We start from the raw sequence: 27,034 nt of genomic DNA on the forward strand, positions 1-27,034 counted from the left end.
TGAACCACGTGCATACAGCAACTGATTTCCTAGCAGAGGCTAAGAAGCATCCTGCACAGATGTAAAGAGGAGAGGCAGCTTTATGTCTGACAACAACCTTTGTTCTCTCTCCAAAGTAAACGGGATTGAAGGCTGGGCCTAGCCCAGCCGCATGACCTTGTGAATCCAGTCCGTAAACACAGAGACACGCATGAAGATGGCTGGCCAGCGGGGCCGGGCGCACACTCGGTTGGGGATTATAATTCCCTCCAGGACCCAGCAGTCATGGGTAAAGCAGGCAAGTGGGCCTCCGTAGTCACCCTGGTAGATGGAAGAACTGGTAAGAGAGCCCTAGGCCAAGGCAGAGACTAGCCCCCTTGTGGATAAAGTAGTCCATTTTCAGCTTCCCAGACCCTCCCTGAGCTGGGAATGGGACCCTGGTACAGACCTCACAGGCTCCCACAGGGGCCAAGAGTCCCTCAGTGCACATCTCACTCTCCCGTATGCGTCCTCGGTGCTTGATGTTACATTCCTGGTTGGAGATGACATTCAGCGAGGCCACATTCAGGACTTTGTTATTCCCTGTACCTACAGTAAGAGGAATGGGAAGGAGAGGGCCTCTGGATAGAATTTGAGGCTAGGCCTCCTGCCTGGGGTAGTCCATGCCGCTGTGCTGTGCTGTGCTTTTTCTTACCTTTGGTCTCACCCCAGCCTGCGATCTCACACTTGGTACCTGGTGGCACCACATACCTCTCGGGGGGCAGGCAGATGAGTGCCACTCGCTGGTTCAGGGTCACAGGTCTTTAATGGGAAATGAGGGCACTCAGGATGTGAGCCCCCAAGGGTCAGCCCCACCTCACACCTTCTTGACTTGTCACACACCTCTCCAGCTTGAGCAGAACAAGCTGGGAGCCGGAGGGCCCACACACCATCTTGGCCACTGGGACCTGCTGCAGGCCTGGCTCTCCTGGCTGTGGGTTCTGGAACAAGGTGCCCAACCACACCTCATAGCCCATGAGAGGCATATGGCTGGGGGAGAAGCTCTGCTAGATCAGTCATGACACGCAGCCTGCTGCCCCAAGGCTCACCTGGGAAAGGTGGCTAAGGAGAAGAAGAAGGCAGGGGGGTGGGACTGGGTCCCCAAATCCAAGGGAGGCTCACCAGGAGGAGAAGCACTGCCGGGCCGTCAGTACCCACTGCTCCTTCACTAGGGAACCCCCGCAGAAATGCTGGCCCTGCCTGGAGGAGTAGAGATTAGGAGAAAACAGTGAGTTCTGGGACACAGGCTGGACCTGCCATCTCTTGGCCAGGACCTCTGAGGCCAGGGACAGGTTCCCACTCCCCTGGCATTAGCACGGAGGATATATCCTCAGCTCCTCTCTTGAGGAGAGGCAGTGTGCCTCACCGATTGCGCAAGCTGACTGTCCAGGGCGAGTTCCCAGGCTGGCCCCCCACCACACGCAGCTTGGAGCGCTGCTGGTCCAGGCGGGTCACCCTCTTGCCACACTTCTCAAACACCACCTGGTCTGGGGGACAGGATGGGCCGCGGGAAACTCCCAACTAGATGGAGGCCCCAAAGAGACCCCAACCCACACCTGGTCCAAGTGCATACCTGGGGGCTCCAGGATGGACGGTGGTTGGTCGTCATCTGAAAGAACCAAGTTCACCTGCGTTGAGGGAGCCAGCCTTCATTGGTGGAGACTGGGGGCGGGGCCCCGAGGGAGGGTCACTTACGGCAGCGTCGCAGTGCACAGTAGTCGAACGGAGTACCCGGGTCCGTAGTGTAGCACCAGGGCCCATGGCTATCCCTGTCCGGGTTCCGGCAAAAGTTCTCCTCCAGATGCGCGTGGGGGGCAGAGGTGGGTGTGAACCTGAGTGGGCAAGGGAGTAAAATCCTAGCAGGGTAATCCTGACCCTGCCGGGCTCCAGTTGGAGAGGCTACGGCGTGCCGCTTTAGGGTTCGGCAGGGGAGGGGCCGGGCGCGCGGGCCGACTCACTGCGGCATGTGTGGCCTCTCTGTGGACCAGTGCTGGCACGGGACACCTTTGCGGGTCCTGTTGACCAAGCCGCGGTACCGCTCCCCCACGCCGTGGTAGCAGTCTGTGACGGGCGGGGATGGCTACTGGCGAGTTCTCGCCCCAGCCCTCCCGCTCCAGGCCTCCAGTTTCAGCTTGGGCCTTACCCTCAGGCCGCACGTCGTCGGCGCAGCGCCGGATCTGGTAACAGAAGGCCACGCGCATGCCAGGCCGTGACGTAAAGCACCAAGGCGCTTCCGAGCCGTCGGGGTTCCGGCAGAAGTTCTCCCGAAGGTCCCTGGGCGGGCGCTTCCCTCAGCTCTTGGTGGGGCCCATCCCGCGGGCCAGCCAGCCTTTGACTGGAACCCCGCCCCCCCCCCCGGCCCCCGTCTTTCTTCAAGCGCCGCCCAGGACCCCTCTCCTAACGTCCCCGCCGCAGGAGCACGCCCCCAGCGGCGGCCCGCCACCTCACTTGCATGCGTATTTCTCCGGAGCAAAACGATGCTGATGGGGGTTCTGCGCGTCCCACCGCTGGCAGGGTACGCCCGCGGCGGTGGTGTTGGCCGTGCCCCTGTAGCCCTCGCCCTTCCCGCGGAAGCAACTGAGCGTCGTGGCCTCGTGGCGCGGCTGTGCCTCCGACCCTTGGATGGACCAAGGCTGGTCGGGGCCTGAGCGGGAGCTGAGACCCGGGCTGGGGCTGAGGCCGAGGCCAACTCCAGTGGGTCCACCTCCGGGTCACGCCCAGTCGCTCCTCTTTCCCCAGTCAGGCCACGCCCCCACGTTTCCTGGGTGCCCTCCCAGGCCCCGCCCCCGTGCCCTACCGCAGCGAGGGAGGTCGCAGAACTCTCGCTCCACCTTCGGGTCGGTGGTATAGCACCAGGGCCGCTCGGAGCCGTCCGGATTCCGGCAATAGTTGTCGTCCAGATCTTTGTCAAGGAACCTGAGGGCGGTAGCAGGGCGTGAACAAAACCCCGGGACTCGGGCACTGCCTGTCCCCTGCTATTTACCTGGCCCAGCCCCTGGAGTCCTGGCCCCTCCCCTAGCCTGGCCCCCTAGGTGCCGAGCCCGCGCACACGTACTTGCCGGGCTCAAAGGGGTGCGCGTGTGGACGCTGCAGGTCCCAGCGCTGACACTCGCGTCCCGACTCGGTGCGGTCCACTGCGCCGCGATACTCCTCGCCATTGCACCAAACGCAAGCGGCTGGAGAGACAGTGCCGGTGGGTTCGTGGACGGGCGTGGGCATGTTCCTCACTCCAGTTTGGACCCAGAGCGGCTTACCTTCCCGGCAGGACTTGATGCCGCAGGTCTGGAAGCGCACTGCAGGGTCTGTCGTGTAGCACCAGGGACCTCCTGGGTCCCCGTCGGGGTTTCGGCAGAAGTTCTCCTCCAAGCCGTTCCGGAGTGTGGGCGTGTACCTGGTGCAGAGAGCAGCAATTCAATGCGTGTTGGGGTGGGGGCAGGAGCCAGCCGGGCAAGGACAGAGGGGAGGTGTCTTACTTGTGGTCATTGGGGAACCTATGGTTCCAGCGCTGGCAGGGTAGGCCGCCAGTGGTGATGGCCACCGTACCACGGTACTTGACCCCATTGTCCATGACGCAGGTCCGCACATAGTCTGGGAGCAAGAGGCCCATTGTCAGTAAGTCCTGAGGCCTCAGCAGCCCTATCCATGGCCCACCCTTCTCCACAGCCACTTACCTTTCTTTTGGAAGAGATCACAGCGCCCTGAACGTTGCAGCTGTGTATAGGGTGAGTATTGGGTCCATGGCAGCAATTGGCAGCCGTGGCTGCTCACATTGTAGTGGAAGGCCCTGGGAGGACAAGGCACAGAGTCACCCAGGTTCCTCTGCCACCCAGTCTTATCTAGTCCTGTGGCCACTCACCTGCAGTCCAGTAGGGGCCCGCAACGCCCTGCACACTCCTCAGCATCTGCCACATGTTCTTGCCAAGGCCCAGGCCCCACTGCATGTAGCAGGTGTTGCAGCTCTGTACCCCGGAGCACCTGGAAGTCATTCAAGGGCGAGCGCTGCCCTGCGGGGATGGGCATGCATGTCAATGCATTTATATCAGCACATCCATGCTTGGTTCATTCAGGGGATCAAAGCTACAAGGCCTCTGGGATGGACCCTGTGGGTACGTTCAAAGGTCACACCCCTGTACAGGGTGGGAGAAGCAGGCCCAGACATGGTAGTTATCAACAGTGGGCAAAGTACTAGGCTCAGGTCTAAAGCCTACACTTTATGAGAGCAGTGGTGCCTGCCCTATGGAGCTCATTTCATCTTCCAGATGAGAATGCTAAGGCTCAGGGCTGTTAAATTACCCTGCAAAGACTCAATCCAGGCATTCTGAGTCCAAGTCTGAGCTCTCATCAGCTCTAGGGCATATGTTAGGTTAGAGGGTTAGATGAGGCTCATGAGGGATAATTGCCTGCACGTGTGCATGCATCTGTGCAGTTTCAATGCTGCCTCAGTGCTACAACAGATGTTCTAACTCAGGCCTGAATAGGCAGGGGCTGCCCAGCTCTGCACAAGAAGCCAAGAGCACTCATTGCTCCATGCCTAGTGGGAAAGTGAGCTCCTGGCTTGAATGGCAGGCTGGGCCTAGCTAGGGCTGACTCCTTCCTGAAGGCAATTGGGGATCAGGGAGCGGGGCACTCACCAGGGACCCTTGAACACTGTGTCAGAAGCAGCAGCAGTGGGAACCACCCCATTCTCCTGGCTGGAGGCTGCACTGTGACCCACCACAGCCGCATCCGGGAAGTTGTGAAACCTGTCCCTACGGGATTGGGTGGCTCTGCCTCCACACCCCCACCCCAGGCCTGCTAGAGCCTGACCTGAGACCCAGTGGCAGGAATGGGGGTGGAGCCAGGCCTCAGGCCCCCTGGGTGAAATGTCAGGCCCCTTACTCTGGCCTATGTAGTGGGCAGGTGCTGGAAAGTTTCAGTGGGGACACTTGATGTGCCCTGGGGTAGGGATGGAGACACCCTGAAGCTCACATTGCTCTGAAGGGGAAGTTAGTGTGGACATAATTGCTGCCAGAGGCTGGGGAGCCCCTGGGTGGTGTGATATTAATCTTTTCTGAGCCTCAGCTTTTCCTCGTAAAGTGGCAAATGTTCCCTGACCCAGCCTCAAAGCGGCCTTCCCCTTTTGCTGTCTTATCTGCCCCAGCTGTAGGCAGGTCAGCCCACGCCCCTGGCAGCAGGGCCCAGAGAGGCTCCCCTCGCCTTGCCATAGGTGCCATCCCAGGAAAGGTAAGCCAGGCGACCTGTCTGGCCTGAATGGAAGTGGGGGTGACAGGTAGCAGGGACCTTGGCAGATAGCCTTTCAAATGTCCTAGCAACCTCTGGGCTGGGCCTCCGGGTATGGGTAGGAGTTGCGATAGGCGGCCTGGGGCTCCAGTTAGTACATAGCATTCCGACCCGGCTAGGCTAGGTGCTTCTCTTGCGCAGGCGGGGGTCAGAGGCGGTTGGGCTGTCCGGCGACGCAGAGGCCCTGGACTACCCGGCTGGAGGCCGCGAGGGGGCTCCCTCGAGGACGCCCGGCACTGACTGGTGCGCCTGCGCGGCAGGCGCGCGGTTTGGCCCTGGAGGCGCGCCGTAGACAAGAGGCTGGGCGGATGTTGTGAGCCGGGGCGCCGCGGCCGAGGCTGGGGGTGAGTGAGGGGCGGCTAGGTTCCGAGCCGGGCGGGTCCCCGCGGCTTCCTTCGCAGCTGCGGCCGGCCCAGCGAGGGTGCTCACAGCTCAGGGCTTACAGCCTGTGATGCGAGACTCCGGGCTGGAGTTGACCTGAAGGTTCCTCCGGAGCTTGGGGCCGGGCGGGGGCGACTTGGGGGAGACATGCGCTGCTCTTCGCGTCCTTGGGCTCCGAGATGGGGTCGGTTCGGTCCGGAGCCCGGATTCCTCGGCGGGGCTGGACAGGATCGACGTGGCAGGGAATCCCCGAGCAAAGTCAAGGTCCGCCTATCACCTGGGTCCTCAGCACCTGACACCCGGAGTGGATGTCTGGAAGGTTTGCTGATTAAATGAGTGATCAGGTCTAATCTGCCCTGCACCTACTCTGGTATGAGAGGCGCAGCGGTCATGGATGCCAGCGGAGGGCCCGTGGTAGGCGGCAAGGCGGGACAGTCACCTTCTCGAGGGGCGGGCGTGGTGCAGACTGAATGGGCAAGGGTGTGTGGTGGGAACGGAGACCTGTTTGAGGTGAGATAAGGAACTGGGCTGCGGAGGAGGGAGTGCAGTCTAAGGCAGTGCTAGAAGGCCAGGCTGTAGACCAGCGCTGTCTAACAGAACTTTCTGTGATGATGGAAATGTTCTGTTTTTAGTGTCTCGTACAGTAACCACTAACCATATGTGGCTGCTGAATCCTTGAAATGTGCTTAATATAACTGAGAAGTTGAATTCTTAATTTTTATGTTTTAATTCAAATTTAAATAGTCACATATGGCTAATGGCTACTGTATTGGGGACAGCACAGCTGTAGATCAGTGAGGCAGTTACCAGCGACTTAGTGCATCTGCAGCTGCAGCAACACCATGACATGTAAGGGATGGACAGCACTGGGAAGACCAGCAGGGTCTGCAATGATAGCTGGGTGGTGCTCTGATGGAGCTGAGATGATGGATGAGAGGCTGTGTGTGTGAGTGGGAGCAAGACAACTAGCAGGCCTTTGGAAAAGAGAAGGGAAGATCCTGGCCTTAGGTATCAGTAGGACTTGTAGGTGGAGATGGCCCCAAGCCCTTGGATGATGGACCACACTTGGGGAATGTGGTGTAGGGTTCTCTCTACTGGGAATGAGCTAGACCTAGTGTGGCTTACAACTGAGAAGGATACAGGGTCTCTGTCTCTAGGCCACCTCACTTTGGACAGTTTGGTCTGATATTCCTGGGGTTGAGACATTTAGTTTGGTTTAACAAACCTATATCTGGCAACTGCTCTCCGTTGGGCCCTGTGCTGAGCACTGGAACATGGTGGAGCCCTGTGTAGGAAGCTGGGAACCCCTGGTTTCTTGCCCCGGGTTGGTTTGTGTGTGAGTGTGCATGTACCTGGCCTCACCTGCTCCCAAGCTTTCTTGCTGCCCCAGAACTGAGGTGGGTATGGGAGCCCTTGGTTGGCCTCAAATAGATAGGCTCTGCCTCCGGCTCAGCCCCCAGGACCGCTGGCTGCCCAGAAGAAATGAAGGATGGCATCTAAGGGGTCCAGCATGTCTTTCTCCCGCAAGAGCTATCGGCTGACATCAGATGCTGAGAAATCCAGGGTCACAGGTAAGGGCTGACGTGTCTGGGAGGAGGCTCCTTGTGTTGAGGGAAGGAGAAGGAAAAGACAAAAGCGGTAAAGTCCCAGGTCTGGTGAGCTCCAAGCCTTGCTGCACCCCTTGTACTTGTGAGCCAGCTCTTCTCCATCAGCCGCGATGGAGCAGTGCACCCAACATGACTGCTCTTGTGACCCCTGTGGCTAGCCTAGGACCAGGAGCCTGTAGAGCCAGCCCAGTCTAGGAGCTTACACTGACTGTGTGACCCTTCTCTTCTTCTGCCCTGTGGCACAGGTATTGTGCAGGAGAAACTACTGAATGACTACCTGCACCGCATCTTTTCCTCTCCTGAGCATGCGCCCACCGCAGCCACCAGCAGGTATGGCCATGTGGGTAGCCCCTGACTCCAAAGGACCAGCCCAGAGCCTCTGGGTAGGCTGGCTTGGGTTCTGTTCTCCCTCTACCGCTCCTGGCTGTGAGACCTCTGGCCAGAGAGTCTGCCTTCTGGACTCTGCATCTTCATCTCCTCTGGCCGTGTTAGTACTTTCTTTCTGAGGGTGTTGTGGAGGTTAGGGAAGTGGTACACATTCAGTCCTCAGGAGAGCACCTCACTCCTACTCCACAATCAGCATCTGGTCCCCACATGCACCTGCCTGCACATCTGTCCCACCCCAGTCCTCTGTAGCTGCCACCTGAACCTATAAAGTGCAGACCCTACCAAGCCCCTTTTCCTTGAAAGTTGAGTACATTATTGTTCCTAAAAAAGTTACAAGTGCACTTGAGCAGAAACTTAGAAGAAGAGAAAACGTCTGTGTGTCTTGTTCTAACTTGACCATTTGAGCATAATTTTTCTGTTTTTCTTACCTTGTGATGTGTATAGTTTGGATTATGCTGTATAGACTTTTTTTAAAGTTTTCTGTCACCTTCAGTTCTTTTTAAAGTTTTATTGAGAAATAATTGACATATAATGAACTACATGTATTTGAAGGGTAAAATTCAGTAAGTTTTTATCCAGATAACCTGTTAAACCATTATTGCCATCGAGATAGTGGATCGATCCCACACCTCGAAAAGTGTATAGAAGTTTAGATTCTATCTTTGTCATTAAACATTATCTCCTGAGTGTTTATTTTCTGTATTACAAATTAATCTTGGTGGGCATCTTTTAGGGCCAGGGGTCTGTTGTAGCCTTTAGCACTGCCCTGGTTTAGAGGAGCTTTTGCTTTTGTAAACAGTGCCGCTGTGAGGATGCCCAGGGTTGGAATCATGGGCTGGAGCATTTGAACTGCAGTCACTTTTAAGACTCTTGCTACATTACTTCTTCAGAGGGTCACGTGGATTCTGCCTTCCTGCAGTGAGGCATGGGTGTCCCTATCTCTCAGCCCTCCTACCACCTGGGCTCTCCTGCCTTCCACAATCTCTGCTCTCTGGGCAGCCACAAAGGGCAGTGCTGTTGCGTCTTCCATTTAAATGTCTGTGGTGGCCATAGGATTCCTACTTATGGAGAGCTACTGCCCACCTCCACTCCAGCCCCATTCCTGGCCTGTTTCCAAGGCCATCTGATCCCTACCTCATGTGATATCAGAAATGGTCCTGCTGCCACTGCTTCTGTGGCTGCCAGGAGGGAGAGCAGGTGGCAGGGCCATCAGTCAGTGCTTGTGTGGATGCAGAGCCCTGGGCTGGGACATAGGCGATCCAAAAAGGGCAGGCAAGTGCTGGGTTGGCCAAAGGACAGTGCTGCAGGCACTCGCTGAGGCTGAGCTGCCCCCAGCTGCTCTTGAGAGCAGGCAAAGAACTAGAGCAGGCCTCCCAAGTGGGGGCCGGTAAGCACTGCCATGACAGAAGGCTTTATCCTTGGGCCTGTTGGGGTGTTTAGAGAGGAGGTTGACTGGAACTTTCCAAGCTACTGGTGGGGCACCCCATTGCATGGCTGCCACTTGACCTTGGCTTGGGGGTTAGTAGGAATGGGGAAGAGGATTCACGCCTCTCTACCTCTGGCAGCTGAGTAGTAGCTCACAACTGGGGAACATGTGGTTCCTGAGCCAGGTGAAGCTACTTTGCCAGAGAGTTGGTGCTTTGGCCCATCTATGTCCCTTCCAGAGCCTACCCTCTAGACCATTGAATGGAGAAAGTGCTGGGATCAGAGGTGGCAGAGAGGTGCCAGCAGTCTGTGGGCTGCGTCCAGATGGGCACTGGTCTCTGTTCTACTCGAGCCCTACTAGTTACTGCCACCCCATTCCCTGCTATTCTTAGCAGCTGTACTCAGGACAGGGCTGGCCAGCATCAGACAGAGGCCTTTCTCCTCTGAGCATGTGTGCTGGGTATATAAGGGGGCCAGTCAGATTTCCCCAGCCCCTCTGGCTGGGGCTGATGGCAGATAGGCAGGCCAGGTGCTCTAGTTTCCTATACAGGTGGGTACAGGACAGAGCCAGCTAGCAACTCAGAGGGCTCAGCCCTTCATCCTCCCAAGACATGTCTCATTCAACACAAACTTCCCTGGCTGGGACCACAGGCCTGGGATCAAGGGCTGGCCTAGCTGTCATTGGTATAGGCTGCCTTGGGGATTGGTACTTCTCCCAGCCTTCCTCTCCCAGGCAAAGCAACAGATCCTTCTTTAGGGGTGGGTAGGTTATGGGCCATGCAGGGAGCACACATTATGCCTTGGAATCTTCATAGCATCTCTGACATACAGCTATGTTCCCTTTTTACAGATGAGGGAATTAGGGTTGAGGAAGGGCTCTTTTTTTTTTTTTTTTTTTTTTTTTATGGAACACTTCACGAATTTGCGTGTCATCCTTGCGCAGGGGCCATGCTAATCTTCTCTGTATCGTTCCAATTTTAGTATACGTGCTGCCGAAGTGAGCACTTTTTTTTTTTTTTTTTTAAAAGCCTGAGGTACACCACATTGGACTGGTACTTTTTAGTTTAGTGGGTAGTCCAGCCTTCTGCCCCCCCCCCCCCCCGCATTCAAGAATATAGGACTAGGCACAAGCCTTTTTCTGGAATCTAGGCAGCCACTGTCCGAAGCTCAGAGGAAAGGGAGTAGGAAAGGGGTTTAGTGTCATCTGACTGGTTTCAAGGACTTTTGGGCCCCTCGCAGCCTCTTGCTCTCCCCAGGAAACCCCTGAACTTCCAGAACCTGCCAGAGCATCTGGACCAGCTGTTACATGTAGACAATGAGGATGAGGAGAGCCAGGGTATGTGGCAGCTTCTGGAATGGGATTGGGGGAGCCAGGCTGGGCCCTGGAGGCCCTGGGGGCTGCCTTGGGGAACACAGTATCCTCTATGCATTCTGTCAGACCCTGTGCCCTGCCTGACCCCACACCTACCTTTCCCTTTCAGGACAGGTTGAAGGGCGGCTTGGCCCATCCACTGTGGTCCTGGACCACACAGGTGGCTTCGAGGGGCTTCTTCTGGTGGATGATGACCTCCTAGGGGTGAGTGAGGGCAAGGCAAGGCCCCAGGTCCAAGCCCCTCCTGACAGCCCCAAGCTGCTCCTGATGTGGCCTTGGTCTCTCTATCCTTTTTTATGGGGCTGCAGCCACAAACCCCTCCTGATGTGCTCATTGAGTCCTCAGCCCCCAAACCCTCCTGATACAACCCTAAAACCTACTCGGTGCAACTCCAGCCCCAAGCTGTTCCCATCACAGCCATGAACCCCTCCTCTCATGCTGCCACCCCTCCCACCCTGTTCAGGCTCAGTGCGGTATTGGCTAGAACAGGCAGGCACCACCAATACAACCCGCGTTGAGGATGGGGCCATTCCTCTTTGGGGAGGCACTCTGTGTGCCCGAGAGGAGGCTCACCATCTCTACTCTTCACCCAGGTGATTGGACACAGCAACTTTGGTACTATCCGCTCAACCACGTGTGTGTATAAAGGTGAGACCATGCTCTGGCCACCATGCTGTGGCCCAGGTTGTTGGGAGGGGATCTGTGGGCCCAGGTCTGAGGCAGGAGGCAGTCTTTTTCTATCTGCTAGGCCTGACTTGGTTTATTCCAGGGAAATGGGTCTACGAGGTGCTCATCTCCTCTCAGGGACTCATGCAGATTGGCTGGTGCACTATCAACTGCCGCTTTAATCAGGAGGTACGTGTGAGAGAGGCCCCCTCCTAGGGAGACATGCTGCTGCAGGCCTCATCAGGGCTCCGGCAACCCACCAGACCACATGAGGTCTGCTTGGAACTGTAACCCGACTGCCCTCTGGAGGAGGAATGCGTCCCACCCTGCCCTAGGACAACAGCAACCCAGGCCAGGAAATCACTCCTTCCCTCAGAGCATCAACCCTTTTCTCTAGAACTCTGTGGGTGCAAGGTTGACGGCTGGTGGGCTCTGGACCTCACAGACCCTTCTTCCCTAGGAGGGGGTTGGAGATACACACAACTCCTATGCTTATGATGGCAACCGGGTACGCAAGTGGAATGTGACCACAACGAATTATGGCAAGGTGAGGGCCAAGACCCCTGGAACCCGCTTGCCCCATGTTCATCCTCACAGCTTGGGTGGGAGCCACCAAATAGCCACAAGAGACTGTAGGGCAAAGGGAGAGGGCAGAGACTCAGGTGCTCTGTACTTATGGCCACCTACCCTGAGGGGTAGTGGAGACACAGCCAGGGGGCAGAGCGGGCAAGCTGCTGGGCTTCTGTATGTCTGTAAGGCCTCCTCCCCTGGCAGGCATGGGCAGCGGGAGACATCGTGAGCTGCCTGATCGACCTGGACGATGGCACTCTGTCCTTCTGCCTGTGAGTCTCCTGCCTCTTCCCACAGGCCTGGCCTCTGGGACCTCCCTGAGCTGCCCTCAGCTTCCCAGTCCCTTTAAGGGGGCCAGGCCGACTTTAATAGCCTGAGGGTGGACAGCCGCAACAGAGCCTTGCTTACTGGCCTGTTTCGGCTACATCCTTCTTAGCACGGGCTCACAGGCCTTCCCTTCTGCTCCAGGAATGGCGTGTCACTGGGCACCGCTTTTGAGAACTTGTCCAGGGGCCTGGGCATGGCCTACTTCCCAGCCATCAGCCTTTCCTTTAAGGAGTCTGTGGCCTTCAACTTTGGCAGCCGTCCCTTGCGATATCCTTTTGGGAAGAAGTCTGTGGACTGCCTGGAAGCTCTTGAGGAAGCAGGGACGAGGGGCTCCCTGCCCTGGGAGTTCTATGGGCTGGTGGTGGGCCATGGTTGCCGAGGGGAGAGGGGCGAGTACAGCTTAGGTGGGTGCCGGGAGGCACAATTCCTATGGCAACCTTATTAGGTGGGTACTGTACTGTGTGGAACAGATAAGAATGTGAAGTGGCAGAAGTTGCACCCCACAGAGACAGAGAGAGCTGTGCCGCAGACTAGGCCTTGTGACTCCACAGCCCTGCCCTGGAGCCTAGGCCCCTCCTTGGGGATCTCAGTGGAGAGGGATGGGTGCATCTGAGCCACAGACCAGGTATTGCTGGCTTAACTCTGTGCCACCTACCCAGTGGCAGGTTACCGGCCCCTGCAGGACCCACCCCGTGCTGACCTGGTGCGGGCACAGAAGTTGCTGGGCTGCTTCCGGGCAGTGCTCAGCGTGGAGCTGGACCCTGTGGTGAGCCAGGGACTGGGCCGGGTGAGCTGAGGGCCTTCTGCAGCCCTTTGACCCCCACTGTCCTTTCTTCCCCACATAGGAAGGCCGGCTGGTGGAGAAGGACAGCTCCGAGTGGCAGTTGCAGGGCCAGCCCACCGTCCTCCTCACGCTGGCCCACATCTTCCATCGCTTTGCACCGCTCCTGGTGAGGGGATGTTTGGGAGGGGAAGAAGTGGGCTGTGGCACAAGTGCCGGTGCTAGGGGCTGGGAAGCCGAGGCGCATGAGGCTCAGCACCGTCACCTGGCAGGGGTCCCATGTGACCAGAGCCCTTAGACCTCAAGGATGTCACCCAGGGAAGGAGGAGATGCTTCCAGCTGAGGATATCAGGGGGTGTCCTAGAGAAAAGATTGAGGGGTAATGACATCACTGGCTAAGGGAACTGCATGTGTGAAATGCCAGAGGAGCCCTGGGGCGGCGGCCCTTCTTGTGTCTCAGACCCTGGAAGGGCTCATCTGTGTCTTGGGGTTGCTTGAGGGAACCCAAGACTATACCTGTGGCCTTGGCCCCATGCCAGGGCAGGGGCAGAAGGCCACCACCTCACCAGTGCCTGCCCTTGGTGCAGCGCAAGGTATACCTGGTAGAGGCCGTGCTCATGAGCTTCCTGCGGGGCGTCGTGGAGGCAGGCACCCCTGCACAGGCCCAGTCCATGGTGCGTCAGATCCTCGACCTCCTGTGGCTCTTCATGGAGGTGAGGCTTCGGACTTCAGGCCTCAGGCCAGGATGTCAGGCTCCACCGAGATAGGGGAGGTACAGGGAGGGTTTGGGAAAGGACCCACAGACGGCTGTCCTGGCACCTGCCCTCTGCCAGCTAGGTGTGCAGCCCGGCATCTCTCCCCCAGGACTACGAGGTACAGGATTGCCTCAAGCAATTGATGATGTCCCTGCTGCGGCTTTACCGGTTCTCACCCATCGTCCCAGACCTGAGCCTACAGGTGGGAGCTCCTGCCCCTGCCCCTGGGCCCCCTGGGCCCTAGCCGCCTTCTCTGAGCACCCCATCCCCACAGATCCACTACCTGCGGCTCACCATCGCCATCCTGAGGCATGAGAAGTCCCGCAAGTTTCTGCTTAGCAATGTCCTGTATCCTTTCCTTGCTGCCAGACAGGCCAGACATGTGGTGTCCTCTGGGGTCATTAGGGGCCAGGGAGGGCAGTGTGCCTCTGGCCAGGGGTCCCTAGGGAGGCTCAGAGGACCAGAGCCGTGCAGTATGTGAGTCCTTGTTGCAGGACCCATCCTTCCCAGCACTCTCTCTACAGAGCAGAGAGGGTAAAGCCAAAGGACCCCGGCCAGCTGGCCAGCCTGAGCAGGGATTTCCAGACGGCTGCCGACTCTTGGGCTACGTGGAGGTGTGGAGACGCCACCAGGGCCTGACTGCTGTAGCCAAAGCAGCACTGAACTTTTATCTGAGTCCCACGACAGGGGTTCCCATGAGATCTTCTTTTGGGACTTGGCTCTTTCTGCTTCCCAATACAGTTGAGGACTGTGCTGCAGGAGGGAGGGTGCTGGTGGGGAAGCCTGTGCTGGTAGCTGTCTTTGTGTGGGGTCTTCAGCCTCCGAGAGTTAGAAACAGCTGGGAGACGGAGAGGCCGCCAGGCCCTCTCTCAGCCTGTTCCCCCCACCCCCCTCATGTGTTTCTGTGACAAGCCTTTTTAGTACATTTGCTGGGAATCAGGCTTAGTGGACTTGATGGCCACAGCTATTTTTCAGGGCTCATGGTCGAGGGAGACTGGCTTATAGTAGCAATGGTACCTCTAAGGGTAGGAGAATATGGTGGGCATATGGGGAGACAGGTGAGTTTGGAAGAGCTTCCCAGGGAGAACTCGTGAGGGTGTAGGGTACACACACCCCTTGGTGAGTGGAACTCTGCCTTGACAACCACCAGCTTCGATGTGCTCCGGTCTGTTGTCTTCTTTTACATCAAGAGCCCTCTGCGAGTGGAGGAGGCTGGCCTACAGGAGCTCATTCCCACTACCTGGTGGCCCCACCGCTCCAGCAGGGAGGTGGGCCGACTGAGATGGGCAGGCAGGGTCACAGGGAGGGCTGACCCAGGGTATCTGAGCCGCCTGGCCTTGAGCATGTGAGGCCCCTTCCCCAGCCTGGTCTCTGGCGTGGGAGTAGGGGTTTCCTGTCTGAAGCAGGCCTGGTTAAGTCCTGAGTGAGCTCTGCTGTCTTCCATCCCCTGCTCCTGCCCAGGGCAAAGACAGTAAGGATGTAAAGGATGAGACCACTGAGGAGCACAGACGGAGGCGTGCCTACGAACGTGGCTGCCAAAGGCTCAAGAAGCGCATCGAAGGTTAGCCCCCTTCCCAGGGCACTGAGTAGGGGGAGGACGATTTGTGTGCGTGTGCGTATTGGGGGCTCTTGGTAGTGACCATGTCTAGATTCAGCTTGTGGAACCCTGAGAGTGGAGCCCTGATCCAAACCTGCCGCCCCTTCCCATCCCTGGGAGCCTGAGAGCAAGGCTCTGCCTGAGGAGAGCTCAGTGTTGTGTTCCCTACCCCACCTCCAGTGGTGGAAGAACTACAGGTCCAGATCCTGAAGCTGCTGCTGAACAATAAAGATGATAATGGGGTAAGTGACTCCCAGATCCCCGCGTGGGTCCCTGATAGGGATGGGTGCTGGTACTGGGGCCCTGAGACCCAGAGGGCAGGGACTGGCTCGGGTTCCCATAGCAGGGCCCAGGCTAAGGCACAGCACCGAGCCAGTCCACTCCAGGGCCAGCTCCTCACAGCCTCATTTTTCCTTCCCTCAAAGGGGGAGGCTTCTAGGTACATCTTCCTGACCAAGTTCCGAAAGTTTCTACAGGAGAATGCCAGTGGCCGGGGGGTAAGTGTCCACTCGGCCAGCCCACCATGGACACTTGGCTGTGTTGCAGAGTCTGCACCCCAGGCTTCCGGCACCTCTCAGCCTGCTGCATCCCTGCCAATCTTGCTCTTCCTCTGCTGCCCCGCCCTCTGTGCTCACCCCAGGGTCCTGGGGCAGGCCTTGGATGAGGAGTGAGCAGGCTCTAGGCTGGCACAAATGCATGTCCTGTGCCCTGTGCCCTGCAGAATATGCCCATGCTGTGTCCTCCTGAGTACATGGTCTGCTTCTTGCACCGGCTGATATCTGCCCTGCGCTACTATTGGGATGAATACAAGGCTTCGAACCCTCGTGCCTCCTTCAGTGAGGGTGAGTGGGGCCAGGCCTCATCAGAGAGGCTGGGCAGGGCTGTCCCGGTGATAGTGTAGAGTGCGGAGCTGGCGGCAGGGTGGGGGTGGAGCTGTCTCAGGCTTCCTAACAAGTTGAGTACTCTCCTGATGGGTGGCTTTTCCACAGGGCAGCAGGAACTCCACTCTGTAGGAGTGCCAAACCCACATTCACTCTGTCCCCACAAGTTCCTGCCCACTATGGCCACCTCTTCTCGGTCCCAGTCCGTCCAACCCTCTGCAGTCCTTTGTAGGGGACACCAGGGACAGGCCCTGAGGTGTTGGGGGCTGTGTTTGTGTGGGACAGGGTCCTCAGGGCCAGTGGGAGCCGTGCCTGCCCTGGATTGGGGATGTCCATAGGGCTGGGTCAGGGCCCTCTCTGAATGTGACTGCAGAGTGCTCCCTTCATCCCAACTCATGCAGTCACTGACACTGACCCCAAATGGTCGGGGGTGGGGTGGGGGGGGGGGGAAGCCATGCTGTGTGCCTGAGCAGGGCAGGTAGGTGGCCAAGGCCAGGGGTCTCCTCTGGGCTAAGCAGCGTAGAGGGGTGGCTTCTCAGTTTGTCTTCCTATCTGGCTCACTGCTGGCCCGGCCTCCCAACCCCTCCTTGCAGAGGCCTACATACCGCCTCAGGTCTTCTATAATGGCAAGGTGGACTACTTTGACCTGCAGCGCCTGGGAGGCCTCCTCTCACACCTTCGGAAGACCCTCAAAGGTACGTGTAGGCTTGTGGGCAGTGGGCAGGGCCGGACCGGGCGAGTGTGGGGCGTACAGTCCTCAGCCAGCTCTGCACTGGGTGCAGGGTTGCCCTCTGCCCGCCAGAGGGCGCCCGAGTATCTCGACCTGCTCCTCCAGGGAGATGCCCTCTGCCTCAGGTCTTGGGTCCAGCCATCCCTTCCCTTGAGCTCCCTTCCCTTGAGCACCTGCCCCACGGGAAGCCTAGGGGTCCTATAAGGAATTAGGGAGCATATGTGGAGTGACCATGGGATCTTGGTGAGGTCACAGGGGTGAGAGGCGAGCGGGCACAAGTGCTGCCTGAGTGGCTTTCAAGGACGAGCACACGTGGCCACGGCACAGGGCACTACAAGCACAGCGCACGCAAAGGCAGGGATGCTCACAACAGCCTGGTAGGGCCTGGAGACGGAAGGCTGCTGGGGTGCTGGTGAGGAAACTACCAGGCGGGGAGTGGTGGGAAATAAGGCCAAGGAGTCGCACGGGTAGAGTCTGAGGGCCTTGTGGGCCACGAAGTAGGTGTGGGCTCATTCCAGGGATAGGGGCAACTTTGGAAGGTCCTGAGGCAGGGAAGTGAGGTCAGGGATCTGCGTGTGATAATGGAGTCAGTACATGGGCCAAGAGAGGAGATAGAGGGAGGGCAGGAGTGAAGGGGAGGAGTCAAAGATGACCCCAGGCTTCCTGCCCGAGGCTGTGGGGATGGGGCACCGTCAGGAAGGGGGCTGTAGGAGGAGGCTGAGGTGGCAAGTCCGCCATGTTTGAGGACCACAGCCTGGGCTGGAGGCAGAGGTGTTGCTGTTCCACCTCTCACTGACAGCTGAGGGGATGAGCCTACGGTGAGGCCTGTGTGCAAAGTGAGACAAGCGGTGGCCTAGACAGCCCTGGATCTTGTGTTTGTAGGTTAGAAAGTGCTGGGGAGAGAAGTAGGGGACCCTGGAGAGCATGCGGTCACTGGAAACAGAGGGACTGACGGGAGTGTGATGGGGAACACCTCCTGCTGTTAAGGTCCCTGAGACAAAAGCCTTGGGGCGCAGTGAAGGCTGGCGTGGAATAAGTGGAGTGCATAGGCAAAGGTGCAGTGGTAAATGTGGGGCCCTGCAAAGCCCCCCGCTCAGCCAGTGGTGCTCTCTCGCCATCGTGGGCAGTTCCGTGTGACCCCTGAGCCCCCCACTGGCCTGAGAACTCTCCTGCCATTCCCTGCAGATGACCTTGCCTCCAAGGCCAACATCCTGATCGACCCATTGGAGCTCCAGGCAGCCACCATGGATGACCTGGACGAGGACGAGGAACCAGCCCCAGCTGCGGCCCAGGTGCCGCGGTAGGGGCAGGCAGGGGGCTTGGTATTGGGCTGTCCCTCTATCATAAGGGCAGGGGTGTCACACGGGGTCACCTCCTTCTCCAGGCAGCAAGGAGCTTCTCACCAGGCAGGTTTCCTTGCTGTAGGTGGAGGCGCGAACCTTCCTGCCATTTCCCAACCCCACAAATCCAGGGAGTCCTACATGGGCCCTGGTCCTGGGGAGCTGAGTGGCGTCTGGCCTCCTCTCTCCTACACAGCGCCCCATGCAGGCTCTGGCCATGGGGGGCGTACTGCCCCTGCCCCGGCCCAGCTGGCTCAGTTCTCCAACCCTGGGCCGAGCTAACCGCTTCCTCAGCACAGCGGCTGTGAGCCTGATGACCCCACGGCGGCCTCTGACCACCTCGGAGAAAGTGAAGGTCCGCACGCTGAGCGCAGAACAGAGGACTCGTGAGGACAGTAGGTGCCAGGCAGGGCCAAGCACATCCATAGTTCCCCACCCTGGGCAAAGCCAAGCTACACCTCCATTCCTTCCCGGTCCTGCGGCCTGGCAATATCTCAAGGGCATGGGAAGTGCACTCTAAGGGCAGGAAATCGATGCTACAGAAATAGTCCTGGAGCTGCAGGCCCTTGCCCTACCCCTGCCCCCATGTTCTCCCCTGCAAGTCCCTCCTTGGGCCCAGGCAGGGAGAAAGGGCTCCCTTCTCCTACTGTGAGGCCCGTCCTGGCACCACAAGCTTGGGAGAGAGCTGGAATGGCCTACGGCCCTGACCCTCCCCTTCCCCCACTCCGTAGTTGAGGGCAGTCACTGGAATGAGGGCCTGCTGCTGGGGCGGCCCCCGGAGGAGCCTGAGCAGCCCCTCACGGAGAACTCCCTGCTGGAAGTCCTGGATGGCGCCGTCATGATGTATAATCTCAGCGTTCACCAGCAGCTGGGCAAGGTCTCCCACTGGTGGCCGATGAGCATGTCCTGTGGTCCCACACGTTCAGATGCTTGTGTGTGTGTGTTGGGGGGGAGGGGCGGATATCTACTCATGACTGCATGTGAATGTGTGCCACAGCAAGACTGATTGCTGCCAGTGATGTGTGGGCCTGACCTGGTTTTGTGGGAGGGGGTTGTCTGGGGCCGAAGGTTGGGAGCTTGGCAGGGCTGGGAGCCAGGCTGGGTCTGGAGAAACCTGAGTGACATGCCTGAGGAGTCACGCTGGACCTGTGGTGTCCGATGCTCTAGATGGTGGGTGTGTCTGATGATGTCAATGAGTATGCAGTGGCTCTGAGGGACACAGAGGACAAGCTCCAGCGGTGCCCCAAGCGGGTAAGACCTAGATGGGCAGGGGGGTTTTCGAGAGGGAGGGCTGTTGCAGAGAGGAGGCTTGCCAGCTCAGGCTTCCCAGGGCAGGCCACAGAGGGACTGTCCTGCCCCTGCTTCTGGGGGCTACACCGGTAGTTTTCCTGTCCCCACCCACCTGACTATGCCACATCAGTGAGAGCAGGGCTGGCATTAGGGCAGGGCAGGGCTTGAGCCCCATCACTAGCTGCAGCCCGCGCCAAGGTGCCCCTGCCCCCTGTCCGCTAAGTGCTGACGCACACCCACTCTCCTCATCAATTATGAATTCGACCCTGAGTGCTTCCTCGGCCACTTGCAGAGTCAGCAGGAAGCAGGACCTGACTCTCACACTTCCCTGCAGCCCCTCTGCTGTAGCTCTCCTGGCCTGGGGAGTAGGGCGTCCTGTGCCCAGGCTGGACTTCCCCAGCAGGGCCCTTTCCCCGCTGTCTGCAGAGCCCAGGCTTGCCTTTGCAGCCAAGTGAGAGCAGCTACCGGGGCCATGGTCCCAGCCCAGCTCGGGGACATGGCCAGGGGCTCATGGAACCCCAGCTGTGTCTCATTTCCACGCTCTGCACAAACAACCAAGACCCTGCTCTGAGGCCTGCTCGGGCTTGCCAGTGGGTCCTAGGCAGAAGAGGGTTTTGAAGAGTAGAGCTGAGTCTGCCCAACTTTTTGCCTGCTCCAGCCACCAGTGGGGTTCCTACCAGGCTGCCTGGAGCAAGCAGGGTGGGTGTGGGTATGGTGCCATGGCCTGATTGTCTTTCCCCTTGGGTGGCAGAGAAAAGACATCCTTGCAGAGTTGACCAAGAGTCAGAAGGTTTTCTCAGAAAAGCTGGACCACCTGAGTCGCCGTCTTGCCTGGGTCCATGCCACTGTCTACTCCCAGGTGAGTAGGTGTGGGCTTAGCCAGTGACTGCTGCCCTCCCCGAGCTCACTGACTAGTCACAGATGGCCAGGCTGTGCCGGCCTCTCAACGCTCCCTGCCCTCCTGGGCCTCTGCCATGCACGTGCCCCCTCTCCGCTCCCTATCCTCCCTACCTCCACCACATGCTATGCCCCCTGAACCTCTCCTGCCCTGTGAGCTTGATTAGATGTCATTGTAGGCATCCCAGGTCCCCTCCAGCTCACAATTCCTCCCTTGCAGGAACAGGGCCTGTCTGTGCCTGTCTCCCCTTCTTCGCTTCCCCTTCCTTCTCTCCCGGGGTGGAGGTGTCCTCTTAGGAGCCCCAGTCTCCCTCACTCTGCACATGCTTCTCTCTGACTCCCCTTCTTCCTTTGAAGCCACAGCCTTGTTTTCTGTTTTGTCATTCACTCATTCGTTGATTCGGTAACATGTGCTCGGAGCCTGGAGTATGCCAGGTACATCTTGATGCTAGGGACACTCAGTCCTGACCCATGTCTGAGCCACATCTGCCCTCCCAAGGCTGTCAGCCTTGAGCAGTGAACTGAAAGATGGTGCACTCTCTCTGTGACCATGCTTTGACCCTCAGGTCCCGAGCCCTCCAGACTTGCTTCCACTCCCTGCCTGTCCTAGCATCTCTCCCCAGCTAGTGAGCGCCCACGTCAGGACATCCGTCTACCTTCTTAGGCATGCCCTTCCCTCATAACTGGGTGATCAAGGCCCTTGGTGTCCCTACCTCTACCCGCCATCCCCACTTGCTTTTTCTCAGCCTCCTCCCGAGCCCAGACCGCTTCCACCTGTTACTCCTCCTTTCTCTCTTGCTGCAGACCACCTTGCCTCCAGCCCCATGCAGGTGGCTCCTCTCCTCCCTTGACTGGGATTTCATGGCTGTCCACTGGCCTATGCAATCTTTTTTTTAAATGTTTGTTTATTTTTGAGAGAGACAGAACAGAAGTGTTAGTGGGGGAGGGGCAGAGAGAAGGAGACAGAGAATCCCAAGCAGGCTCTGCGATGTGAAGTGGTATCTCATTGTATTTATTTTTATATATGTATACATATATATATATATATATATATATATATATGTGTGTGTGTGTGTGTGTATACATTTATTTTATTATTTTTTAATATGAAATTTATTGTCAAGTTGGTTTCCATACAACACCCAGTGCTCATACCAACAGGTGCCCTCCTCGATGCCCATCACACACCCTCCCCTCCCTCCCACCCCCCATCAACCCTCAGTTTTTAAGAGTCTCTTATGTTTTGGCTCCCTCTCTCTATAACCTTTTGTTTTTTTTTCCTTCCCCTCCCTCATGGTCTTCTGTTAAATTTCTCATGATCCACATAAGAGTGAAAACATGGTATCTGTCTTTCTCTGTATGACTTATCTCAGCGTAACACTCTCCAGTTCCATCCACGTTGCTACAAAAGGCCATATTTCATTCTTTCTCATTGCCACGTAGTATTCCATTGTGTATATAAACCACAATTTCTTTATCCATTTATCAGTTGATGGACATTTAGGCTCTTTCCATAATTTGGCTATTGTTGAAAGTGCTGCTATAAACATTGGGGTCCAAGTGCCCCTGTGCATCAGCACTCCTTTATCCCTTGGGTAAATTCCTAGAGTGGTATTGCTGGGTCATAGGGTAGGTCTATTTTTAATTTCTTGAGGAACCTCCACACTGTTTTCCAGAGTGGCTGCACCAGTTTGCATTCCCACCAACAGTGCAAGAGGGTTCCCGTTTCTCCACATCCTCGCCAGCATCTATAGTCTCCTGATTTGTTCATTTTAGCCACTCTGACTGGCGTGAGGTGGTATCTGAGTTGTGGTTTTGATTTGTATTTCCCTGATGAGTGACGTTGAGCATCTTTTCATGTGCCTGCTGGCCATCTGGATGTCTTCTTTAGAGAAGTGTCTATTCATGTTTTCTGCCCATTTCTTCACTGGATTATTTGTTTTTTGGGTGTGGAGTTTGGTGATCATTGTGGTTTTGATTTGAATTTCCCTGTTGAGTATCTTTTCATGTGCTTATTGGACACATGTATATCTTCTTTGGAGAAATGTCTATTCAAGTGCATTTGCCCATTTTTAATAGGATTGTTTGGTTTTTGTTGTTTTGTAGGAATTATTTATATACATTGGATATTGACTCCTTATCAGATTATGATTTACACGTATTTTCTCTTTTTCTGTGAGTTGTCCTTCCACTCTATAGATGGTGTCCTTTGCTGCACAGTTCATTTTGATAAAGTCCAATTTATTTTTTTCTTTTTTTGCCTGTGTTTTTGTTGTCACAGCCCAAAAGTCGGTGTTAAATCCAAGGTCATGAAGTCCTCTCCCCATGTTTTCTTCTAAGAGTTATATAGTTTTAGCTTGTAAGTTTGGGTATTTGATCCATTTTGAGTTAATTTTTGTTTAAGCTATAAGGCAGTGGTCCAACTTTATTCTTTTGCATATGGAAATTCAATTTTCTCAGCACCATTTATTGAAAAGACTGTCCTTTCCTCATTGAATGGTCTTGACAATCCTTGTCAAAAATCCTTTGACCATATATGTGTGAGTTTATTTCTGGGCTCTCTGGTCTGTATGACTACCTTTATGCCAGTATCACACTATCTTGATTATTGTAGCTTTGCAATAAGTTTTGAAATCAGGAAGTATAAGATCTCCAACTTTGTTCTATTTCAAGGTTGTTTTGCCTGTTTGAGTCCCTTGGGACTCCATATGAATTTTAGGATAGATTTTTCTATTTCTGCAAAAAATGCCATTGGGATTTTGATAGGGATTGCATTAAATCTGTACTTTGCTTTGGTTAGTATTGGCATCTTAACAATATTAAATCTTCCAGTCCTTGAACATGGAATATTTTTCCATTTATTTGTGTCTTTTAAAATTTCTGTCAGCAACATTATATAGTTTTCAGTGTACAAGTTTTTCACCTTCTTGGTTATATTTATACCTATTTCATTCTTTTTGATACTAATGTAAGTGGAATTATTTTTCTGATTTCCTTTTTGGATTGTTCATTGCTAGTGTGTAGAAAAACAACTGACTTTTGTGTATGAATTTTATATCCTGCATGTTTCCTGAATTCATTTATTCTAACAGATTTTTTGTGTGTGTGGATTCTTTTTTTTTAATTTTAGTTATTAAGAATTTTGTTTTATGTTTCTTATTTTTGAGAGAGCAATGGAGCGCGAGTGGGGGAGGAGCAGAGAGGGAGACACAGAATCTGAAGCAGGCTCCAGGCTCTGAGCTGTCAGCACAGAGCTTGACGCGGGGCTTGAACCCATGAACCCCAGGATCATGACCTGAGCCCAAGTCAGTTTCTTAACTGACTGAGCCACCCAGGCGGCCCTAATTTTAGTTTTTTAGCATACAGTACAATATTGGTTTCAGCAGTAGACTTTAGTGATGCATCACTTACCTACAACACCCAGTGCTCATCACAGCAGGTGCCTTCCTTAATACCTATCACCTATTTAACCCATTCCCCCACCCACCTCCCTCCATCAACCCTCAGTTTGTTCTCTATTATTATGAGTCTCTTGGGGTTTGTTTCCCTCTCTTCTCCTTTTTTTCCCTCTCTTCCCTTATGTTCATCTGTTTTGTTTCATAAGTTCCACATATAAGTAAAATCATGTGGTATTTGTCTTTCTCTGATTGACTTATTTCGCTTAGCATAATACATTCTAGCTCCATCTACATCATTGCAAATGGCAAGATTTCATTCTTTTTGATGGCTGAGTTATATTCCATTGTAGATATACACCACATCTTCTTTATCCATTCATCAATCAATGAACATTTAGGCTCTCTCCATAGTTTGGCTATTGATGATGCTGCTATAAACCTTTGAATCTGTATTCTTGTATCCTTTGGGTAAATACCTACCAGTGCAATTGCTAGATCGTAGGGTAGTTCTATTTTTTTGAGGAACCAGCAGTGCAAAAACGTTCCCCTTTCTGCACATCCTTGCCAACACCTGTTGTTTCTTGTGTTGTTGTTGTTGTTTTTAATGCTTATTTTTGAGAGAGAGAGAAAGAGCAGGGAAGAGGGGCAGAGAGAGAGAGAGAGGAAGACAGAGGATCTGAAGTGGGCTCTGTGCTGACAGCAGAAAGCCCGATGTGGGACTCAAACTCATAAACTTCAAGATCATGACCCGAACCAAAGTTGGACACTTAACTGACTGAACCACCCAGGTGCCCCATCTTATGTTGTTAATTTTAGCCATTCTGACAGGTATCTCATCATGGTTTTGATTTGTATTTCCCTGATGACAAGTGATGAGCATTTTTTCTTGTGTCTGTTAGCCATCTGGATGTCTTCTTTGGCAAAGTGTCTATCCATGCCTTCAGCTCATTTTTTAAGTGGGTTATTTGTTGTTTGGGTGTTGAGTTTGAGAAGTTTTTTATAGATTTTGAATACTAGCCCTTTATCTGATATGTCATTTGCAAATATTTTCTCAAATATCTTCTTCTGTAGGCTGCCTTTTATTTTGCTGATTGTTTCCTTCACTGTGCAGAAGTTTTTTATCTTGATGAGGTCCCAATAGTTCATTTTTGCTTTTGTTTCCTTTGCCTCCAGTGATGTGTCTAGTAAGAAGTAGCTGCGGCCGAGGTCAAAGAGGTTTTTGCCTGCTTTCTCCTCTAGGATTTTGGTGGTTTCCTGTCTCACATTTAGGTCTTTCATCATTTTGGTTTTATTTTTGTGTATGGTGTAAGAAAGTGGCCCAGGTTCATTCTTCTGCATGTTGCTGTCCAGTTTTCCTAACCCCATTTGTTGAAGAGACTTTTTTCCACTGGATATTCTTTCCTGCTTTGTCGAATTTTTTGCTAGATTCTTGAGGGTTTTCTACATATAAGATCACGTCATTTGCGAATGGGGATAATTTTACTCCTTTATTTCCAATTTGGATGACTTTTACTTCTTTTTCTTTCCTAATTGCTCTGGCTAGGACTTCCAGTACTGTGTTGAATAGAAGTAGCAAAAGTGGGCATCTTTGTCTTGTTCCTGATCTTAGAGAAAATGCTTTCAGTTTTTCACCATTGAGTGTGATGTTCTCTGTGGGCTTTTCATAACACAGCCCTTGCTATGTTGAACTGCTTTCTTCATCTTCAGTGCTCACCCTCCTGCCTCCTGCTCATTCACTTTCTCCCATTAGTAAAGAGAACAGTCCGTGATGCCCCTCCCTTGACTCTACATCTGCTTACAGAAACCACTCCCTTCCAACAACCATTCCCCTCTTCCTTGTCTGTGTCACAGCTTCTTCATCTTCCCTTCACTCTTGGTCCAACACAGGTTCCTCCACCTCTCTGGAATAGTCTTGCACGGTCCCTCCCAAGCCCCCCGCCCCCTTTGCAGATACATCCCTCCCCCCACCCCCCCTGCAATGCAGTGGCTCCCTGGGTGCATAGGTTCCATCCCCTCTTTAGACTTGGTCTTCTCTGGCCTTCTGTGGCAGTATGCTCCCAGCAGGCCTTCTGGCTCAGGCCCACCCTCTGACTCCTGCTTGTGTCTTCTCGGGTTTTCAAGTTTGAGGGCACATCAGAGCTGGTGTCAAGTCCAGATGCTCCGACTCTGAGAGATTTGGGTGGTCTGGGCTGGGGCCTGGGACTTTGCTCTGCTCTGTTCGGCGACCCCTCCTGGGCACAGACCATGTGGAACAAGGCCCTTGGAGGGTTTGCTTTCTATGGCCTCTGTTTCACCAGTAATCATGCTCTTCAACACCACCTCTTTGGGGACGTTTTTAGGCACCATATGCTGCACATATCCTAAGCCACATCCCCTCTGCCCTGGACCAGGCCTGCTTCTCTTCTGGTACTTCTGACCTCCACGGAGGTTCCATCACCCCCAGAAATGTGGGCCCTGTTTGGTGCAGCCGGTCCCTTGCCCCCACAGCCCATCGGTGCTTCCCCATTCCTGGCCTTCCAGTCCCTTGTCTGCTGTCTTGGGCCTAGATGAGGCCATGTAGCTTCTTTACTGTCCTGCCCCCACTCGCCCCTGCAGCTCCTTTTGCACTGGGCAGTGCTCCAACTCAGACTTATGGTCACATGACACCTTCTCACTTAAAACCTTGTGTACCTTTACTAATGCAAGCCAGAATTCTGATCTAGGCTGGGGTGTTGCCTCTCCAGGCACGGGGTGCACCCTCTTGCCTATCAAGCATGTGACTGCCCTGCCTGAGCCACTAACAAGGAGGCCTTTCCCGAGCCCCAGACCGTGCCCTGCCCCTTGCAACCCTTTCTACGAACAGCCTAGCAGCACCCCTTGTGCCTTCTATAGGAGAAGATGCTAGATATCTACTGGCTACTACGTGTCTGCCTGCGGACCGTCGAGCATGGCGACCGCACAGGTTCTCTCTTTGCCTTCATGCCTGAGTTCTACTTGAGCGTGGCCATCAACAGCTACAGTGCTCTCAAGAATTACTTTGGCCCCGTGCACAGCATGGAGGAGCTCCCAGGTGACAAAGCCATTCAGACCGGGAGGGGGCAGGAAAAGGGCCTTTATTGTAAACCCTTAGCAACCCTGTTCTGCACCCTCATGGCCCAGCAGCACACATCCGTGTAGGAAAGAGGGGAGGTAGCCCCTGTTCTCTTTGGTCCTGTGTTAGACAAGCATCTGCAAAAGCCCCACATGGTGGAGAGCCCTGCCCTGGTATTAGCGGCCACAGAGCCAACAGCTTCTCCCGGATGCTAGGAAGGAAAGAGACAGGATGGAGTGCCGGAGTGGGGGCCCCTCCGCTT

At 55.1% G+C, this 27,034-nt stretch overlaps 2 protein-coding genes and 1 non-coding gene across 8 annotated transcripts in view; 1 reads left to right on the top strand and 2 right to left on the bottom strand.

The window, feature by feature from the left end:
* Window positions 1-62: 62 nt before the first annotated feature.
* MST1 (macrophage stimulating 1) lies at window positions 63-5,469 on the bottom strand. 3 transcript variants are annotated; one of them, XM_049640477.1, is made up of 18 exons: window positions 4,650-5,469; window positions 3,875-4,022; window positions 3,690-3,802; window positions 3,492-3,606; window positions 3,273-3,409; window positions 3,074-3,194; window positions 2,816-2,934; window positions 2,467-2,635; window positions 2,162-2,292; window positions 1,977-2,079; window positions 1,714-1,850; window positions 1,592-1,627; window positions 1,385-1,505; window positions 1,141-1,218; window positions 862-1,008; window positions 674-780; window positions 428-567; window positions 63-300 (listed from the first exon to the last, which is right to left on the bottom strand). In XM_049640477.1, exons 1-18 carry the CDS (start codon window positions 4,741-4,743, stop codon window positions 139-141), a joined length of 2,178 nt encoding a protein of 725 aa, XP_049496434.1. In that variant the 5' UTR covers window positions 4,744-5,469; the 3' UTR covers window positions 63-138. The 3 variants fall into 3 exon arrangements, with proteins under 3 accessions (XP_049496434.1, XP_049496437.1, XP_049496435.1); XM_049640480.1 differs by lacking the exon at window positions 2,162-2,292 and having other exon boundaries at window positions 3,078-3,194; window positions 4,650-5,468; XM_049640478.1 differs by lacking the exons at window positions 1,385-1,505; window positions 1,977-2,079 and having other exon boundaries at window positions 862-959; window positions 4,650-5,466.
* A 74-nt stretch (window positions 5,470-5,543) lies between these two features.
* RNF123 (ring finger protein 123) overlaps window positions 5,544-27,034 on the top strand; it is a 29,578-nt gene continuing 8,087 nt past the window's right edge. For 2 of the 4 annotated variants that reach the window (XM_049640472.1, XM_049640473.1), the window contains exons 1-27: window positions 5,544-5,642; window positions 7,133-7,250; window positions 7,532-7,616; window positions 10,355-10,434; window positions 10,580-10,674; window positions 11,064-11,118; window positions 11,240-11,325; window positions 11,597-11,683; window positions 11,911-11,978; window positions 12,175-12,300; window positions 12,685-12,799; window positions 12,879-12,983; window positions 13,402-13,527; window positions 13,679-13,771; window positions 13,844-13,917; window positions 14,720-14,837; window positions 15,031-15,130; window positions 15,347-15,408; window positions 15,592-15,663; window positions 15,888-16,008; window positions 16,641-16,742; window positions 17,963-18,069; window positions 18,314-18,512; window positions 18,849-18,994; window positions 19,285-19,368; window positions 20,159-20,266; window positions 26,574-26,751. In XM_049640472.1, the coding sequence (XP_049496429.1) occupies window positions 7,169-7,250; window positions 7,532-7,616; window positions 10,355-10,434; window positions 10,580-10,674; window positions 11,064-11,118; window positions 11,240-11,325; window positions 11,597-11,683; window positions 11,911-11,978; window positions 12,175-12,300; window positions 12,685-12,799; window positions 12,879-12,983; window positions 13,402-13,527; window positions 13,679-13,771; window positions 13,844-13,917; window positions 14,720-14,837; window positions 15,031-15,130; window positions 15,347-15,408; window positions 15,592-15,663; window positions 15,888-16,008; window positions 16,641-16,742; window positions 17,963-18,069; window positions 18,314-18,512; window positions 18,849-18,994; window positions 19,285-19,368; window positions 20,159-20,266; window positions 26,574-26,751 (2,674 nt within the window). In that variant the 5' untranslated portion in view covers window positions 5,544-5,642; window positions 7,133-7,168. The remainder of the gene's footprint in view (window positions 5,643-7,132; window positions 7,251-7,531; window positions 7,617-10,354; window positions 10,435-10,579; window positions 10,675-11,063; window positions 11,119-11,239; window positions 11,326-11,596; window positions 11,684-11,910; window positions 11,979-12,174; window positions 12,301-12,684; window positions 12,800-12,878; window positions 12,984-13,401; window positions 13,528-13,678; window positions 13,772-13,843; window positions 13,918-14,719; window positions 14,838-15,030; window positions 15,131-15,346; window positions 15,409-15,591; window positions 15,664-15,887; window positions 16,009-16,640; window positions 16,743-17,962; window positions 18,070-18,313; window positions 18,513-18,848; window positions 18,995-19,284; window positions 19,369-20,158; window positions 20,267-26,573; window positions 26,752-27,034) is intronic. The other 2 variants (XM_049640474.1, XM_049640475.1) reach the window with 2 other exon arrangements.
* LOC125931087 (U6 spliceosomal RNA) lies at window positions 9,997-10,103 on the bottom strand. Its single transcript, XR_007460345.1, has one exon. It is a non-coding gene; the product is annotated as a U6 spliceosomal RNA (small nuclear RNA).

This window comes from Panthera uncia, chromosome A2, assembly GCF_023721935.1.
Source record: "Panthera uncia isolate 11264 chromosome A2, Puncia_PCG_1.0, whole genome shotgun sequence".
Taxonomy (NCBI): domain Eukaryota; kingdom Metazoa; phylum Chordata; class Mammalia; order Carnivora; family Felidae; genus Panthera; species Panthera uncia.

Bases quoted from the DNA above. Each gene is read 5' to 3' on its own strand.
- MST1 (XM_049640477.1), bottom strand. From the start codon at position 4,743: ATGCGGCTGTGGTGGGTCACAGTGCAGCCTCCAGCCAGGAGAATGGGG. The intron at 3,410-3,491 runs GTAAGACACCTC...TCTCTGCACCAG, and splicing joins AGGTTCCCCAATGACCACAA to GTACACGCCCACACTCCGGA. The intron at 3,195-3,272 runs GTAAGCCGCTCT...CTGTCTCTCCAG, and splicing joins CATCAAGTCCTGCCGGGAAG to CCGCTTGCGTTTGGTGCAAT.